General features: G+C 43.2%; 2 protein-coding genes across 3 annotated transcripts; both read right to left on the bottom strand.

Moving 5' to 3' along the window:
• Window positions 1–2922: 2922 nt before the first annotated feature.
• On the bottom strand, window positions 2923–5405 carry LOC112272322 (vegetative cell wall protein gp1-like). Of its 2 annotated transcripts, none has more exons than XR_002965963.1 (2): window positions 3591–4689; window positions 2923–3480 (listed from the first exon to the last, which is right to left on the bottom strand). XR_002965963.1 is itself a non-coding variant. In XM_024462762.1 (2 exons), exons 1-2 carry the CDS (start codon window positions 5177–5179, stop codon window positions 3266–3268), a joined length of 699 nt encoding a protein of 232 aa, XP_024318530.1. In that variant the 5' UTR covers window positions 5180–5405; the 3' UTR covers window positions 2923–3265. The 2 variants fall into 2 exon arrangements, 1 of the variants encoding a protein (XP_024318530.1); XM_024462762.1 differs by lacking the exon at window positions 3591–4689 and adding an exon at window positions 4696–5405.
• A 1442-nt stretch (window positions 5406–6847) lies between these two features.
• Window positions 6848–12796, bottom strand: LOC100826077 (probable NAD kinase 2, chloroplastic). Its single transcript, XM_003577705.4, has 8 exons — window positions 12377–12796; window positions 10171–12051; window positions 9348–9469; window positions 9116–9257; window positions 8804–9025; window positions 8219–8293; window positions 7587–7688; window positions 6848–7371 (listed from the first exon to the last, which is right to left on the bottom strand). Exons 1-8 carry the CDS (start codon window positions 12548–12550, stop codon window positions 7168–7170), a joined length of 2922 nt encoding a protein of 973 aa, XP_003577753.1. The 5' UTR covers window positions 12551–12796; the 3' UTR covers window positions 6848–7167.
• Window positions 12797–16775: the final 3979 nt, after the last annotated feature.

Raw genomic sequence — 16775 nt, 5'->3', positions numbered from 1 at the left:
GTTATCCACATCACACAGCTTGATTCTCAGTCAACCCGAACTCTGCCTTTATAACTGCCCTGTTACGGAACAACGTTTGACAGAACCTAAGTTGGTGATTCACAACTCGGATTGTGCAATAACCTCAGGTCTAAGGATTACATTGATTGAGACATGCAAATGACGACCTACTTGTTGCATCTCAATATGGGTCAGTCCGACTCGCTAAACTCTTTAGCCGAGTCCGTGTAAGCTGGAATGACATCACCATGCCCATGACAAGTGGAACCGAGTCATCAGCCAACTTTCACATTAGTCTAGGTTATGTGTCCAGCACAACCTCAATGACTAAGGACAATTTAGTATGAACAAGATGAATACATAGTTCCACAATCAAATCACATATTCAATGATACATATCAGATGTTCAAATAAGGACAACTTAATAATATTTATGAATACATTGGGAATTACATCATACATGATTGCCTCTAGGGCATATTCCCAACATCTTTTACATTATAGAAATGTATTTTCTTTGATTTTAAATTTTTGTCGTTGTTTTAGTTCAAAACATTCTTGTTATTTTTACAGGAATACCAGATAACGTGAAAACCTTGCCTTGTTATTTTTGAAGGTGTTGTTGTTTTTACTGTGGTTGCATGTGGTCGATAAAACGATAGGATTTGCGCACCGGCGAAGTATCCAGTGAAAACTGGATTTCAATGAAAACCTGCAAACTTGCAACGTGGGCCGTTGGATAAAAAACGGACGGCCTAGATCAAAGGTGGGATTTCTACTCAACCACTTACTGCACTTTGCACATAACCCCCTCCTTTTACCCACGATCAGAAAACTCTCTGGCCAGGGAACTCTCTGCCTATTCATCTTCCTCGTCGCTTCGCCTTCGTTCTGGCGGCAGGACGATGGCTCAACCGGCCGTGAGCCCTCCTCCTCCGCCGGGCGTGGGGGAGAGTCTCCCTTCAGACCATGCGTTGCCGATGGCCCTCGTTCTCGACGCCCTCGCAGCTCCATCCCCTCCCATGCATCTACCTCCTCATAGCCCAGTTACGGTAAGACTGAATCATTGAAATCCCATCTCTGTTGATTCAGGATCCTGTGAGATGCAAAGCAAAAATCTGATCGCGACACCATGATGCATATTGACCCTTGTGCCGTTGCATTACAGATGGAGCCTGAGCATGACTCTTTATTGGTCATGCAAACCAACAATTGCAGTGATGGAGGGCGCAATGATATGGAAATAAATCTGCCCCTGACAAATTTGGATAGCTTTAGTACCCCAAAAAATAGAGCTACCAAAGGCCCAGTTTGTGTGAGTACCATTATTGCCACAATTTTGTTCAAATTTATCTAAAATATACTAACTTGTACAACCAATGCATCCCAGTTTGTCTTGAGGACAATACATGGTTTGCTAAGAGATTTGAAATTCGCGAGTCATGGATACCAGCCTACTTCAGAGGTGTATTCCTGGGTGAGATTCTAAGAACCACTTCAAGGTCAGAGAGTGCGAACTCTTTCTTCAACCACTTTATTGGTTACAAGCATGCTTTGGTTGAGTTTTGGATTAGGATAGGTACAGCCCTAGAAGAACAACGTCAGAATGAACTTAAGGCTGACCATGAATGTCTTAATTCAATGCCTCCATTGATTACATCCTGGGAGATAGAGAAGCATGCAAGTCTATACTTCACCCATGAGGTTTTCAAAGCTTTTCAAAAGGAGGTGAAAGCAGCTAGAGATCATTGCTTGATTGAAAACATATCAAATGAAGGAGATGCAAGAACCATGATTATAAGTGGTGACTACTCTTCCAATTGCAAGCCTAGAGAAGTTCAACTCAACACATCATCTATGAGTGCTCATTGCTCTTGCATGTTATTTGAGACACGTGGAATTCCGTGCCGACATATCATTGTGGTTTTGAGAGGTGCAAAGATGAATGAGCTTCCTAGCCATTTAATTCTGGAAAGGTGGAAGAAAATGGTTAATAGGAGGGCACTATATGATAGATGTGGCAACTTGCTTGAAGAGAATGAGAGTAGTTCTCTAGATTTGGCAAAGTGGAGAATGGTTTCAGAGATACGTGAAACCTTGGATGACACAATTAGGTTGGCTGAGCACTCTTCTGAAGAATTGGAAGCACTGAGAAACGCTCTCCTTGACATGAAAAGAAATATGTCTCAAAAAATGGTTGTTGGCAATCATCCTAGTAGACAAGACGAATTCGAGGCATACATTGGTTGTAGTATGCCTAATCAAATTGATATCCATCCACCAACCGATGTCCATACAAAGGGGAGATGCAAAAGAATAAAGGGGCACTTAGACAAGGGTGGGCAGTAAATAAGAATGGAGACGAGAAACAAAATAAGGATGTAAAAGGAAAGAAAAATATCGATGGACCGAAAAAGAAGGTGCCTAGAAAATGCAAGAAGTGTAACCAAGTTGGCTTCCATGACAGCCGTAATTGCCCTAACAATAGCTAAGAGCCCTACAGGTAGATACCATACACACAATTATTATTTTTGCTATGAGAAATCATGTGCTCACGCATCATGCTTATCTGTTCATGTTAATATGCAGGTTCTATTGAAGCTCCACAATGCTTGTTTCAGTGCAGTACAAGAAGTTCTTATGTTGAAATGATTTTTAAATGTGTTTTGTGCCTCTCTTTTTTTTATCAAACTGAGAGTTGTATGCAATATGACAATCTCCTGAAACTGGAGTATCTTATCTCTGAATGTTAGTACTGAATATCATGCATGTACTGAGTATTTTGTTGCCAAACTGATTATTGTATCTCCTCATTGCAAGTACTGAATATTTTGTTGCCAAACTGATTATTGTATCTGTGACAGCTGCTAGAGTGCCATTTCAATAGAGTAAGTTTCAGGTTCAGATCAGGGGATACACATGTGAACACACAATGCTTTCTATTTGAAATTTGGTTCTAAATTCATAAACAAACTCAATGTCAGATACAATGCTTCAGAATGCACGCAAGTGTCATGGCTTCAGAATCGGTACAACAGCAATACATAGTACAACAGAGATTGCCTACATTAGGATTGGTACAATGCTTGAATACAACTTTAGAACTAAAATTCACCTCTGAAATCAAGCTTCAGTCGGGGACGCCTCTGAAAGTCTGAAGCCATCCCGGGGGGGACGCGCCCGGCTGCCGAATCACCACCGCGGCAGCGCCGTGGGCGGCATGATGCCGTCGTGTTGGGGTAGCGCCTTGGCCGGCAAGAATCCTTCACGCTGGCGTACCACCTCGGCCACTGACTCGCCGTCGCCGGTGGCGCCGTGGCCTCCGAGATGCCGTCGAGCCGGCGCAGCGCGGCAGCTGCAGAACCGCCATCACGAGAGGGAAGCGCCAGGGCAACAGAATCGCCGACGCGTCGACACAGCAGCCGCCTAGTCGCCATCGCATCGGGGCAGCGCAGCAGTTGTCGTCGCCGTCGCATGGAGCTAGGAAGGGGATGGGAACGGGATTAGGAAGAGGATAGGAAGGGGGCTAATTCTTACGACCACAGGGGGTTATGTGCAAAGTGCAGTAAGTGGTTGAGTAGAAATCCCACCTTTGATCTAGGCCGTCCGTTTTCGATCCGACGGCCCACATTGCGAGTTTGCAGTTTTTCACTGAAATCCAATTTTCACTGATACTTCGCCTTGCGCACCTCTCCAAGGATGACCCATTATGTGGGTTTAATGTATTTGCACTAGCATATTTGGCCCTACCCGTTGGTATGTTCTTTTGCACGTTGGGCCTGGGCGCGCTCAAACCCATGGTGGGAATTGAAGTTAATATTGACTGAAGTATTGGCTCTGCCGGAAGTACTCTGTGTACAACGAAGTAATGTTCGACGGCTGTACGACGCAATGTCCAGCCACACGATTATTTGATCGATGGTTCGTGTCTTGTATCGGACGAGATCGAACTAGAGTTCCTCGTGCGTATAATATTACTTCTGTTTATTGGATCGATAAAGCTAATTTTTGTTATAAAAAAGAGTGCTGCTAATGGAGGACCACCACTCGAATCTAATTTTCTAAGCATACTCTTCATTCTTTCCCTAGCTTGGGCTGCATGCTCATTTTTACATTGTCTAAAATTCATTATATTTCTTGTTAATTGCATGATCGTACGTATAGCAGGTTGGATGATACCTTGCAATAAAAGTATCCTAGCATGTTCTCCAAGATTCAATACAGACCATTCGTTTGCCTACTTGATAATCAGAAGCGAAACAATTTAACTTGACTCTACCGGGCCTCGGTACTACCAACTAAACTCGGCACCTCCCACAGAAGAAATTTGAAAGGAATTTTATAACAACTCGTTTGGCACTCCTTCTTCCATTTGAAATCAAATGAAATCCAATTTTTGATAGGATTTGATTTGGTTGACTTCGAATTCCGGGTTTAAGAATCATGTTTGTCTACCGCATAAATTTGTAGAGCGTGACACAATTCCAGAGAAATGGTATCTTTTAAAAAAAAGCTCTTCTACAGTATCTCATAATTAATATAAGCCGTCCATTTTTTTAATCTGGTGGCTCGAATTGACAGTTACTCCTTAATACTCCACTTTGAATATACGGGGTATCACGGTGGAGTATTAGGAAAGCTGATGGAGTACTAGGAAAGGGTACCGACGTAATATTACTGGTGTAAAAGACGTACAGAGCTGTTGGGACGGGACGGCGACCGCGCCGGCATGCCGCGTGGAGGACGGTGGCGGCGCGTTGCGAGGGTCGTGACGTCGAGTTGCGCGAGGGCGGCGGGCGGCGCGCTGGAGGCAGGCGGGGACGACGACCGCGAGTTGCACGAAGGGCAGCGGAGGCGGGCTGGAGGAGGGCCACGGCGGCGACGGCGACCGCTCCGGCATGCCGCGTGGAGGACGGCGGAGGTGCGCTGCGAGGGCCGTGACGGCGCGCGGCGCGAGGGAGGCGGGCGGCGCGCTGGAGGCAGGCCGGGACCGCGACCGCGAGTTGCGCGAAGGGCAGCGGAGGCGGGCGCTGGAGGAGCGCCGCGGCGGCGCCGGAGGTGGGCGGCTGCGGGCTGGAGGATGGGCGCGGCGGCGCCGGAGGAGGACGCCGACGTCCGCTGCGAGGGCCGCGGCACCAAGCTGCTCGGATGGCAGCAGAGGTGCGCTGGAACAAGGCATGCGCAGCGCCGGAGGGCGAGCAACGCGATCAGCGATCGGTAATTGCGGTTAGCAGCAACGCGACAGAGAAGGGAGAATTTCATATTATTTTGTTTTGTTTTGTTTTTGTTACTGTGAAAAGACTACAATGCCCTTCCCTAATACTCCATTTGATCTAGTGGAGTATTGGGTACCGTAGATTTTGCCTTAAAAAATGTGATTTCATGAAATTTTGGATTGAATTCCTGCGGCCAATTTTGTGCCAACCAAACAAACTGGGTTTTGAAATCCAGAATGAATTTCAGAATTTTAGACCCAAAAGATAGGTGTCAAACAAGCTGTAAGGGATAAGGTTAAAGCCTAGTTGATCCGTAAGCAATTCAACCAGCTTCATTTTGTGAACCCTTTTTTATTGTACGGCTTTAGGGTTGGCTAACGAGCACGCTCGCTTCGTTAAGAGCTCGGTTCGTTAAGCTTGGTTCGTTAAGAGCTTGGATCGTTAAGATCGTTGTCGTTAACGATCTGAAACCATTGTTCGGCTCGGTTCGTTAAGAGCTCACGGGGGCTCGTTAAAAACTCGTTAAGATAATAGATGGCATGTTGATCTAAATTTTTGGGGCATTACCTATTTTCTTGGGATAAATTTTGGCAGCAAACAAAATATATCAAAAGTTAAACAACATTATAAAGATTAGAAATAACACAACAAAAGAGAAATAATAACATAATTCCAACAACAAAATAAGTTTCAATAGCCACACACAAGTGATGTACGAGACGAGCTTGCTAACGAGCTTAACGAGCGCTCGCCGAGCTCGCTCGTTAAGATCATTAAGCTTAACAATTTGAAAAGAAAGTCATGTTTGGTTCTTTAGTTAACGAACCGAGCCCTTAACGTACCGAGTTAGCGAGTGTTCAATAAGATTATCGAATTTCGATCTTTTTGTCCAGACCTATATGGCTTGTCCTATACTGAGTGTGAATCTTTTTATCTACCAAAAAGAGCTAGGAAAATATTCTTCATCTTGATATGCCACCAAACCTTCATGGCTTCATGCATACTCAGTTTTGTTAATTGTTATATTTATATTTACACCTAAATATCGGCGGTTTATTTGTATATATCGTAGTTCTGTGAAGAGTTCAACCAAATGGAATTTGGAGTCGATTTTTGTATCATTTCTAGGGCGTAATTCGATTGCCATCTAAAGACTGGAATTGATCTCCAATTCTAATTCTAGAATCGAAATTAGAAGTTCAATTCCATTTCCCAATTCCAATTCAGTAATCCAGATGGATGGAGAAAATATGGTATTCCTCTTTTTCTCACCATTGGCGGCTCCATGAAAACGTTCACTACTGTAAGCTGTGTTTTTTTTTACAAACCAAATTATCGCTTTTATTACGCTCTGAATTCTTTTGACCTTCTTCCAGTTTTGCTGATTACATTTGCAATCCAAAGCGTCTTTGCATCATACTGTTCATGCTCTGTCAAAGAAATCAGAGTTCTCAACCAGCCCAGTTCAAAACCAAGATCTTTTGACGAGGGATTTTCACAAGATGGGAGGAATTTTTCGTACCAGTCATCGGAACCTCTTCCGTCTCCATCTCCCCTTCTATCTAGTCTCTATTATGGCATGTCATCATGGCCAAGGTCCAGCTCTACGGCAGTATGAGCAAAAACGGAAGTAAGAGATTAAAACTTCAGGGTGATTCATTGCATGTCATCTTTTGCCAGGCCCAGAAATAAGGGGCTATATGCTGTTGATTTACAGGGTGGATAATTACAAAGGTATCAATCGCATCGTCATCTGCTGTCAGATCAACAAGCCAGGTGTCACCTGTGGTGTTGCAGATGCTACAAGGACTGCATGACCAGAAAAAGAATATCTATCTTCTCGCCCACCCAAAAGACGAGATTATCTACGTAAAAAGAGCTAGTATGTAGTATGTACAGGGGCAGAAGACTAGTAGGGTTCTAGTGTGTGTATGTGGGTGGGGTGGGGTGTCTAGAGCGCCTTCTGGTCCAGCCTCTCGTTCCAGTTCAGGCACCTGATCAAGCTGCGGAACCAGTCACCGGTCTGGTCGGACTTGTTGACGGTCGGGAGCGGGTGCTGGCTCATGCATATATGAACAGAGTCTCCTCGCGACAGCTGCTGACGCCTTTTGCCATCGAACGAAACCCATGCATTGCTTCTCGCGTCGTCTGGGATCTGGTAAGAATCGCAAATGCAATGGTCAGTAAGTCTTGATCAGTAAGCAGAGCAAGGCTATGGGTATTGTGAAACAATAATTGGGGTAGGGATGTTCTTGAGCATGAAGCATGCCAATCAGTTATATTTGAGGATGAGATGTTGACACAACATTACATGACAATAATATGATTTTTAAAGGCCTTTTGCTGCCATCTGTTGGAGATTTTCTGTACCTTCAATTCAAGCCGTGCGGAATCAGGAAGGATGACAGGTCTAAATGACAGGGAGTGCGGGCAGATCGGAGTGAACAACATACATGGGACGTTTGGGTGGACCTGGAGAACAAAAAACACCACAGTAAACACGCATGAGAAAAAAAACAGTTGACTGGAATAAACAAAGAGGTTACCAGACACAAGCCATTCAATATATTTCAGTATACACTTGACATCATGCATCTGAATGCAACACTAGACCAGCAAAGCAATCAAACAGGTCCTTGCAATATATCTCAGTATTCATCTTCAATGCGTAGTCCGAGGAGAAAAATTCAAATTAAAGCTCTTAATGGAAGCAACTCGGTTGAATCTCCGGCAACTGAGAATGACTGTCCATACTATTACTAATAAAGTAAACATTGTGCTTATAAACTGAATGGGCTGTTGAATATCCATATACTTCATCAGACAGAAATAACATGCTTCATGGAGTAAAATGTAGCACAAGAAACAGACAATATGTAAATCTCGAAAATGCTCTTATTTACATGCCACGAGTATAATTTAAGTTACGTCACCTACTACTTGAAACTTGTTATATAAAGCTCATTTCTTCCTAGTAACATAACTTGCAAGGGTTAACCTACCATTGAGCCCCCTGCTGCAGTAGAATACGCTGTGCTGCCAGTTGGTGTTGCTACTATGACACCATCTCCTTGAACCTAGATACATTTCCATCAATTCAGATAAGAAATTTGAGTTAGTGGGTACGAAGTAGTACAATTATCCTGAATTTCGAAACAAATACTAGCATATAACATTAATATAATCTTCAGGACTACTAGATCAAGCGCAGCATGCAGGCTCCAGTTTGTATATGCTAACACTAGTATGTAAGATTAGTTTGCAACAACTGTTTGGTTAATGCCATCAACTGATAAGATTATGTACCAACAAAGACCATCAGTTTGGAGAAAATTTAAAACATAAGTGAATGCAAATATAAATTTTTCATCCTAGTAGCAGTAATTATCACTGTTCTAGTTCAGTGTAGCTGCTACCCGTTGGCTGAGCCTTGTCAAGCATAATACAGTTTAAAAAACAACATAATTTTGAGATGCAAATCATTTTTTGAACAGATATATAGACAAATGACAATGATGCACACAATTACCAAAGGAAAAAAAAAATCACAGAGACATCTCATTTATAAGACTTCTCACAATTCTTACCTTAGTGATAAGGTGGTTATGCTCATAGCATTCAATTTTTGAAAGGTATGGATTAGAACCCCGATCAACCACAACTTCATTTAGCACATCAAACACTTTTCCAGGCATCGCTTTTCCATTGCGAAAGATCACACAGCGTAAGCGCATTCTAAGGGTTATATAAACTCCAAGCGTGTTGTTCCCATGGATAACAGCTCTCATGTCTTGTCTGAAACCTTCAAACTGAGGTGAAACAAATATTACAAGCTTAGATTTGACAAAACAATAGGTTATACAGAAGAAAGTTATCTTTGTATGGAGACTGAAACATACATTATGTGAGGTCAAGAATCCTAGAGATCCAAGATTGAATGAGACAACAGGTGGTACAGAAGTCCTAAATAAGTTTGATGCGTGCAATATGACCCCATCACCACCCAAGCATGTGACAAAATCAACTCTCTCATGAAGGTCACTGATTTTTGGCACAAAGTAATGTTAGAGAATATATGGAAACTAATATGCAGCACATCACTTGTCAGGAACTTATATATTTAACTTTTACCTGGTATCTTGAGTATAGAAGGTTTGCACAAAACCAAAACCGGGAATCCTTGCAAATATATCATGAACATCAGGCTCCACAAGAACATTCATCTTTTCTTGATGATGCAGAAATGAAGCGACCTGAAAAGTAAATGATTCAAAGTACATAGAATATCAAATGCTATATAATTTGCAAAAAAAGAAGGAGCTACAAGTACATGAAATGTATAGCCTAATTGACTATCAAACAGCTTGAAGAAGACTGAAGGGGTTGTAACTGTTGTGCAAGTATATTTTAGCACATATTTCTGGAACAGATGGCGCCATAAATGATTATCCCTACCATGAAATGAGAAAGGCCAGTTAATCCACCTCACAACAAAAAGCTATCCAATTTGGTGTATCCAAGAGTTGCATAGCTCATTTGAATTTTAAAGCAAACCCTTGTTGATCAATGAACCTTTCAACAACTTAACTCCAAAGAATATATTCGAATAAAGGGAGAAATGATTATATTAGTACACTTAACTAATGTTTACCGTGTCAAAAAGATTTCAACTTAAATGTAGTCGCACAGCTTGCTATAAATTCATTGTATTAAGTATTGCAACCTTAAAAGGTAAGAAGCTTCCAAACACGAGACATGTATTTGCAACTAAAAGTTTCTAGCATCATATTCATAGTATTTGTCAAGTAGTTTATTCCTATGCCGGAAATTTGATATTCTTTAAGATGGCTACTAAATTACAGTTTGCCACCAGATAAAAAAGCATTGATAATTTGATTTTCGAAGGATAAGAGGTTACATATGTATGTATTAAAGTTGGAAATTTTGTGCGCACCTCTTTAGCCTCTTCCATGAGTTCATCACCTAATTTCTTCAATAGAAGGACAGTCTTTGGAGGAGATTTCCACATAAGCATCTGTTGCTGGGTGCTAGGATGAGTGAAAGCCAAAGATGATTCTGTTACCTTTTCTCTAGTACAAGAGAATCCATCTGTACGTACCAGAAACATCTCTGCTTTTCTTCTTGACTGAACTCTGACAACACCAGTTGCAGAGGCACACATACTTCCATCAACGGGATCTGATGGGTATCCCTCAAGATAAGGGGCACCATTCTTTTCAGATGATTTTTTTGTTCCATGCTGAGCATTCCCATTCGAATTGCTCGCATTAGATGTTCTAGGATCAATAGTTAGTACTGAAGCCGATCTTTCCTTTTCCTCAACAGAACTGGAGGTCCCATTGTCGGTAGGTCTCCCATTAGTAATACCTGAAGAAACTGATAGTAAATAATCATTGTCAAATAGTGTCCCATTTGAGTTTTTCAGAACCGTCATGTCTGCAGCTTCATAATCAATGGCTTCATTCTGTTCAGCTCTGAGGTTTTGTTTTCTCCTCGAGATCATCAAGCTACTTGATCGTCTACGAGAATTGAGAACAGATTTTGGATAAACTCTTTTGCTTCTAAAAAATTTAGTCATCTCCTTTCTAGAGAAAACATTGCAAGAAGGAAACTGTGCTGCAAGGGGATTAGTCTTCAGTTTAAAATCTGAAAGAAGTTCTGCCCTGGTGCCATGCAGTTCGCCTTCATTGGGAAGGGAATTCGTGACTTCCAGATTATTACGTGCGATTTCTATGTCTATGTCACGTTCTTCCCCAGCATCAACTGTTCTATCAGACTCCACTAGCACACCGTTTTCACTTCCATTTGAGGAGGATCCTGGGCTGCTTGTGTGCTGTTCTGCCCCATGTTTCTTCAGGGCCTTACCGTTTACATTTGGTGAGCGATTTTGGGTAGCCAATCTCTCTGCACGAGTGGCATACTGCTTCCATCTGGAGACCATCGCAGACGTCCTACCAACTCCTTCCTTGCTATGAAGATAAATAGGTTTCTTTGCACCATCTGACACAAGTGCCGCGAATTGCTGGACCTGTTCAGCTGAAGGAGCAGTCCCAATCTCCACTGGCATGTTGACCACCTCTACCTTTCCAGATGAAACAGCTTCCTGGACTGCTGAAAGGTATAAATCATCTTTAACATCTTCCTCCCGGAGATCGACAATAGTTCTGAATCCCTTAGCCAACAACCATGCCAGTCCCTCCTCACTGATTTGCCCTCCCCTCCAAAATGCAACTTCCAACTCATCTGTCCCCGAATCATCTGGAACAGTTGAAAAGTACACCGGAAACAAATTTGCAAATAATGTTGGACATGGATGACCATCAGCCCTCGCGAAACCCGCATCATAACAGGCATTCTTCAACCTCTGAAGCCGCATCCATATATCCAATCCCCGGGCCTCATTCGGTACAAGGTAGCTAGCAAGAGCAACCTGCATGCTCTCACAGCACCGCTTCATATCTCCGCGGAACAAAGCGAGCGGCGGAATTCGATCCATTGTGCTGTGCTCAGATCCCTGGAACGCGCTCGCAACACCTGACCGCCCTGAGAGCACCTCTGTCCTTCCCCGGTTCAGCAATGCCAGCATGCAGCCAAGCACGGCAGCAACCTTGTCCTCCAGCACTGGCAGGTCCTCCGATGGCACATCGTACCGCACAGGGCACTCGCCTGTCTCTGGATCGCAGAGCGCCGACATGACCGCATTTTGGAGCTGCTCTGCCGCACGGAATATGCGGCAGTACGCCTCAATCTCCGCGATGTCGCCCGGGACAGGACCGACCCACAGCAGCTGGGACAAGTCCCTTGTGTTAGAATTCTACAAACAAAATTTTGCTCGATCAATAAAAAAGCGACAGTGGAATGTCATACGGAGCTATCGATGCAATCAAACAATGACCAAATTTCCAGTTCATCTCTAGCGCCACACCAACCGTTCGATTAAATTTCCACAAGAACCATAAAGTCTACAGTACGAACAAGCACATATCATCACCCCATCCATCCCATAAATCGTCAGAATTTGCCATCAGAGGTTCAACAGCGAGACGACACTAAGATCCCAAGATCAAGGGCGGCGTCCCCAAGCCGCTGCCCCCAACTGTTCGACGGAATGCTCGAGAACGGCGAGGGAGCCAACGAACCTGGGAATCGAGCCCGATCCGGGAATTGAAGGACGGCGCCCGCACGGCGACGCCGCGCCGCGCCGCCGCGGGGCGCCACCACCACCACCTGCCGGATACCCAGGCGACCCGTTCGCCCGCGAGCGGTGGCGGCGGGAGCTTGGCGGGCCCGTGCCGCGCGCACACGGCGAGCATCAAGCGCGCGGCGGGGCCGGCTACGAGGAAGAGGAGGAGGGGAGGGAGCGCGTCGCTGTCGAGCCCGCCCGCGCCCGTGGTCTCGACGTGCCTTCCGATGGCATCCACGGGTTTCTAGAAACTACTGGAGAGCTTTTGCGTGTGAAAAACTGTGGCTGTTGAGAGGGGGGGAAGAGAAGAATCTGAACTAGTAGCAGGACAAAACAAGAGGAGGAAGGAAGGTGAGGTGGGTCATGCTACCGCCATTGTTCTTCCCATTGGCAAATGGAGCATACTTGTACACATAAAATAAAATTGAATTTTTTTAGAAAAAATAAAAAATAAAATTGAATTATTATTATTTGTTTACATGGGCCCACAGGTCTGTGACCAGGCCGTAGAGGCAAAGACCAAATTGTCAGGTAAATAGAACTGATGGATAGTGCAAGGAGGAGGAGGAGGAGGAGGAGGAGGAGGGGAGATACCCCTGCAAGGAAAAAAGTCTTGGGGTGAAGAGAAGTTTCTTTTCTGTGAGTTTGACATTGTTGGAGGCTTGCTGGATGGATGAGGTTCAAGTTGGGGAGGATAACATGCATGGACCACAATGTGTGGTTTGGGTTTTATGGCTTCCTGTTAATGTCTTGGAAAAGGAAAGGAAAAGGGAAATGGTGTGCTGTGGAGGACTTTGGGGAGATGATAATGGTTATTTTTTTAGCGAAAATGTGTTCTGTTTTACCAGTGGATATGCTGCCTTGATTTGACCTTTTAGGAGGCTTGCTTTGGTTCTTGTCATATATAATTTAGTTTTTTTTTTCGAAATATTCAGAATTTCTTGATTGTGGGTTGTAACCCTGGTTCGATTAAGGGCATATCACTATTTCCCTTTTCAAATACGTAACTCCATGATTTAATTGTTGTCTAACACTAATTTTAATGCCCTTAAAGGTCTGATTGAGTTTTTTAGTCCAAGTTAAGCTTGAGCTCATAATAATGAGAAGAAAACGTCTTTTTTTTTTTACCTTTTACCGCTGGATAAGTTTAGTTTTTCTTCACAAACCCTAAATCACACAAATTTTTCACTCAGATTTTATAATAACTAAAATATTTATTTCAAAAACACTTTTTGTTCAACAAAAATCAAAATCCATATTTAAAAATCAAGAAAAAGATGGGAAATAAGAAATGTGTAAAAAGGACAAGCAATCCAAACAGATTATTTAAAAGTGAGAAAATATGAATATAAATAATAATAATAATAATAAATAAATTTATTCAAGAAAATTATGGAATTAGCTAAATCTCACAGATAATTTATGAACTCTCAAGGACAAAATCACCATATTCTCTTTTGTCATGAATTTTCATAAATCTAGCTATACTTCCAATTAGACAAACCTCTCGTTTTTACAATAATCTATCTTCAGTTTTTTAATATTTCCAAATTAACCTATTTTAAAATAGAGTATTAATTTATTTATTTTGAGTAAATATCACAGAACCCCTAGTTTAGGATGAACCGTATAACAGAACTCCACCTTTTGGTTTTCTTATCACTTAAACCCGATAATTGGGCAATAGTGTATCGCAGAACCCATAATCACGCTATCAACGGCGCTAACACGGAAACTAACTCCGGGCCCCACCTGTCGGTCTTTGTTACTTAGGGTGGCTGAACCGGTTGGTTTTTTAGGCCGATTCAGGCTGGTCAGGACACGGGAGTGGCATAAGTGCGCTCTTCCCCTCTGTTCTCCCGCTGTTCCCCTCTGTCCTCCGCTCTTCTCCTCTGTTCTTCGTCGTTCCCGCAAGGAGAGACGAAATCGAAGGTGGCGGATGAAGGCGCGAAGATGACGAACAACAGTGAAGCTTCATCTTCCCTGTCTACAGTTCAGGTTTGTTCGAATTTGGGGATTAGGGTTTCCGATTTGGAGATTAGGGTTTTCGATTTGGGGATTAGGGTTTCCCGATTGGGGATTACGGTTTCCAAATCATTGTTTGGGGCAAAATTGGTACGATTTGATGCTTCTGGGCTGATGTTTTCGTAGGAATTTGGCAAAATCCTGATGGACGTGGATGATATTGAGTGGTACGGTTGGGAGATGGACTCTGTTGTGAGGTGCCGCTGTGGGCAGATACCAGTTCGAAGGGTTGCATTTGAAGGTTGTTTTACTGGTCGGCGTTTCATCAGCTGCTGCTATGACGATGAAACGAGATGTGATTTCCTCTCATGGTATGATCCAGAATGGCCTCCTACCATGCAAAGGGCTTTGGAGAAGCTATGGGGCATGGGAGAAGCAAAAGAGAAGCAAATTCATGCCGAACTCAACTCACTGATGAACAAGATGTTTGAGGATAAGCTAACAGCTGAGAAAGAAGTGGTGAAGCTACAAGGTGAAGCTGACAGTCTAGTAGAGGAGAAGGTGAAGCTTCATACTCAATTTTTGAAGATGGAAGCTGAGAAGGAGATTGTCTTTCAGAAGCTTCAGGAGAAGAAGAAGTGGATTCTGATTGCAGTTAGCTGCAATGTGACATTAGTTGCAGTCTTGGCTTATGTCATTCCACTGAAAATTATCATGTAGGTTATGTAACTTGTCTTATGTTATTGCACTGTGTTAATCTGTAATGTGACAACAATGTTGCAGTTCATGTGGTTGTTATGTCAGACATAAATGGCAGAATTCATGTATTCATCTATGATATGATGCAATGACTATTTTCAGCTCATTCTGTAACTTGTCGTGATAATGTGACACATATTGATGAACTGTGCAAACAAATTGAGGCCTGAAACACATAGTAGTTATGCCAATCACACACAAAATATTGCACAAACATGTCCAGTGCATACAAAATGAGGTCTCAAACATACATGTCCAGTGGCATGGCAATCACACACATAATCCAGCACATACATGTTCAGTGTACACAAAATGAAGTTCTGTAACACTTGCAGTTAAGTACATGAAAAGAAGACAGCAATCAAGGCTTCTTCTGGTAGTTCCTTCCACTTGCAGTTAAGTATGACCACATCCTCCCCCTCCCCCTCCCTCTCCCTCTGACTGGAAGTATCTTTTGAACCCTGGCCTGAGAGGAAGAGCCAGCTTCATCATTGTTTCTTCCTCTCCCTCTAAATGGACTGGGTGGGGCTGGTGGAGAATTTTCATCAGATGTTGCTGCTTCAAATGATGAGTCAGTGTCATCACAGCTAGAGCCAACTTGATAGCTCTCACCATCTGAGTCCCACGCTCCTTCATCTCCTTCTTCTCCTTCTGTTGCTTCAGCTTGTTCTTCAGCTTTAAAGTTTCTCCTGTTGCTCTGCACATGTAATAATTAACATGGTGTTAATGTTTAATTATCATTGCAATGTGTCATATGTACAGTAAAAGTTCTGAAAATTACCCTATGAAGTTGTTTTCTAATAGCCAGCTCTGGCCTTAGCTCTTGCCCACAATGTGTGAACTTATGCCCTTGCAGATGGCAGTTTGAACAAGTGATGGTCGCCATCCTTGCTTTACCTTGGTCATGTGCTTTCTCATCTTTGCTTTTCCTTCTATTTTTCTTCCTCCTCCCTGGATGCCTAGTGAATATTGGTGGGTCTATGTCAGATCCTGTTGTCTTTGTCCAGTCATGGCTCCCTGGCACAGGATACACCATAGCAGCAAATTGATTTCTTATAGGTGTTGATCTTGAAGAACTCACTGACATAATCCTTAGGCTGTTGTCTGGCTTTGTAGATGGCAGAAACTGCATGGTTGCATGGCAGCCCTGTGAACTCCCATTTTCTACATCCACAAGTGTGTTTCTCTAAGTCAACAACATATGTTCTTTCACCACTTGTCACTTGGTAAATTCCTTGTCCAGCAAAGATAGGCTTGCAGTTCTGAGAATATTTCTTCATAATCTCTAACTTTTCAGTATAGAAAGGTGTTATTTCCCACTGAGCCTTTTCCAAGCCCTCCCTCTTGTCCACAAACCTAGACATGATCTTGGTCCTTATGCTGTCTATCATTGTCACTATTGGCTTATCTCTGACTTTTGGGATGAACTTGTTGAACACCTCACTCAAATTGTTCACAACAAGGTCAGTTTTGCATGTTGTGTCCATGGCATGCCTTGCCCAGCAAGATGGATCTATTTTGCACAGCTAGGCCCATGCATCTTCATTCTCTTCTTTCATCTTTTCCATTGCTACCTCAAAATTACTCTTATGCCACTCCCGTGTCCCGACCAGCCCAAACCGCCCGAACCG

This window comes from Brachypodium distachyon, chromosome 4, assembly GCF_000005505.3.
Source record: "Brachypodium distachyon strain Bd21 chromosome 4, Brachypodium_distachyon_v3.0, whole genome shotgun sequence".
Lineage (NCBI taxonomy): Eukaryota > Viridiplantae > Streptophyta > Magnoliopsida > Poales > Poaceae > Brachypodium > Brachypodium distachyon.
The sequence above is the reverse complement of the archived record's forward strand: the minus strand, read 5'-3'. Positions and strand labels throughout refer to the sequence as shown.

Coding starts and splice junctions, on each gene's coding strand:
- LOC100826077 (XM_003577705.4), bottom strand. CDS start 12,550: ATGCTCGCCGTGTGCGCGCGGCACGGGCCCGCCAAGCTCCCGCCGCCA. Junction 9,258..9,347: donor TTCTATACTCAAGATACCAG/GTAAAAGTTAAA, acceptor GCCAAAAATCAG/TGACCTTCATGAGAGAGTTG. Junction 7,689..8,218: donor CTGCAGCAGGGGGCTCAATG/GTAGGTTAACCC, acceptor TTTGTTCTCCAG/GTCCACCCAAACGTCCCATG.
- LOC112272322 (XM_024462762.1), bottom strand. CDS start 5,179: ATGCCTTGTTCCAGCGCACCTCTGCTGCCATCCGAGCAGCTTGGTGCC. Junction 3,481..4,695: donor CGTCCCGTCCCAACAGCTCT/GTACGTCTTTTA, acceptor TCCCCTTCCTAG/CTCCATGCGACGGCGACGAC.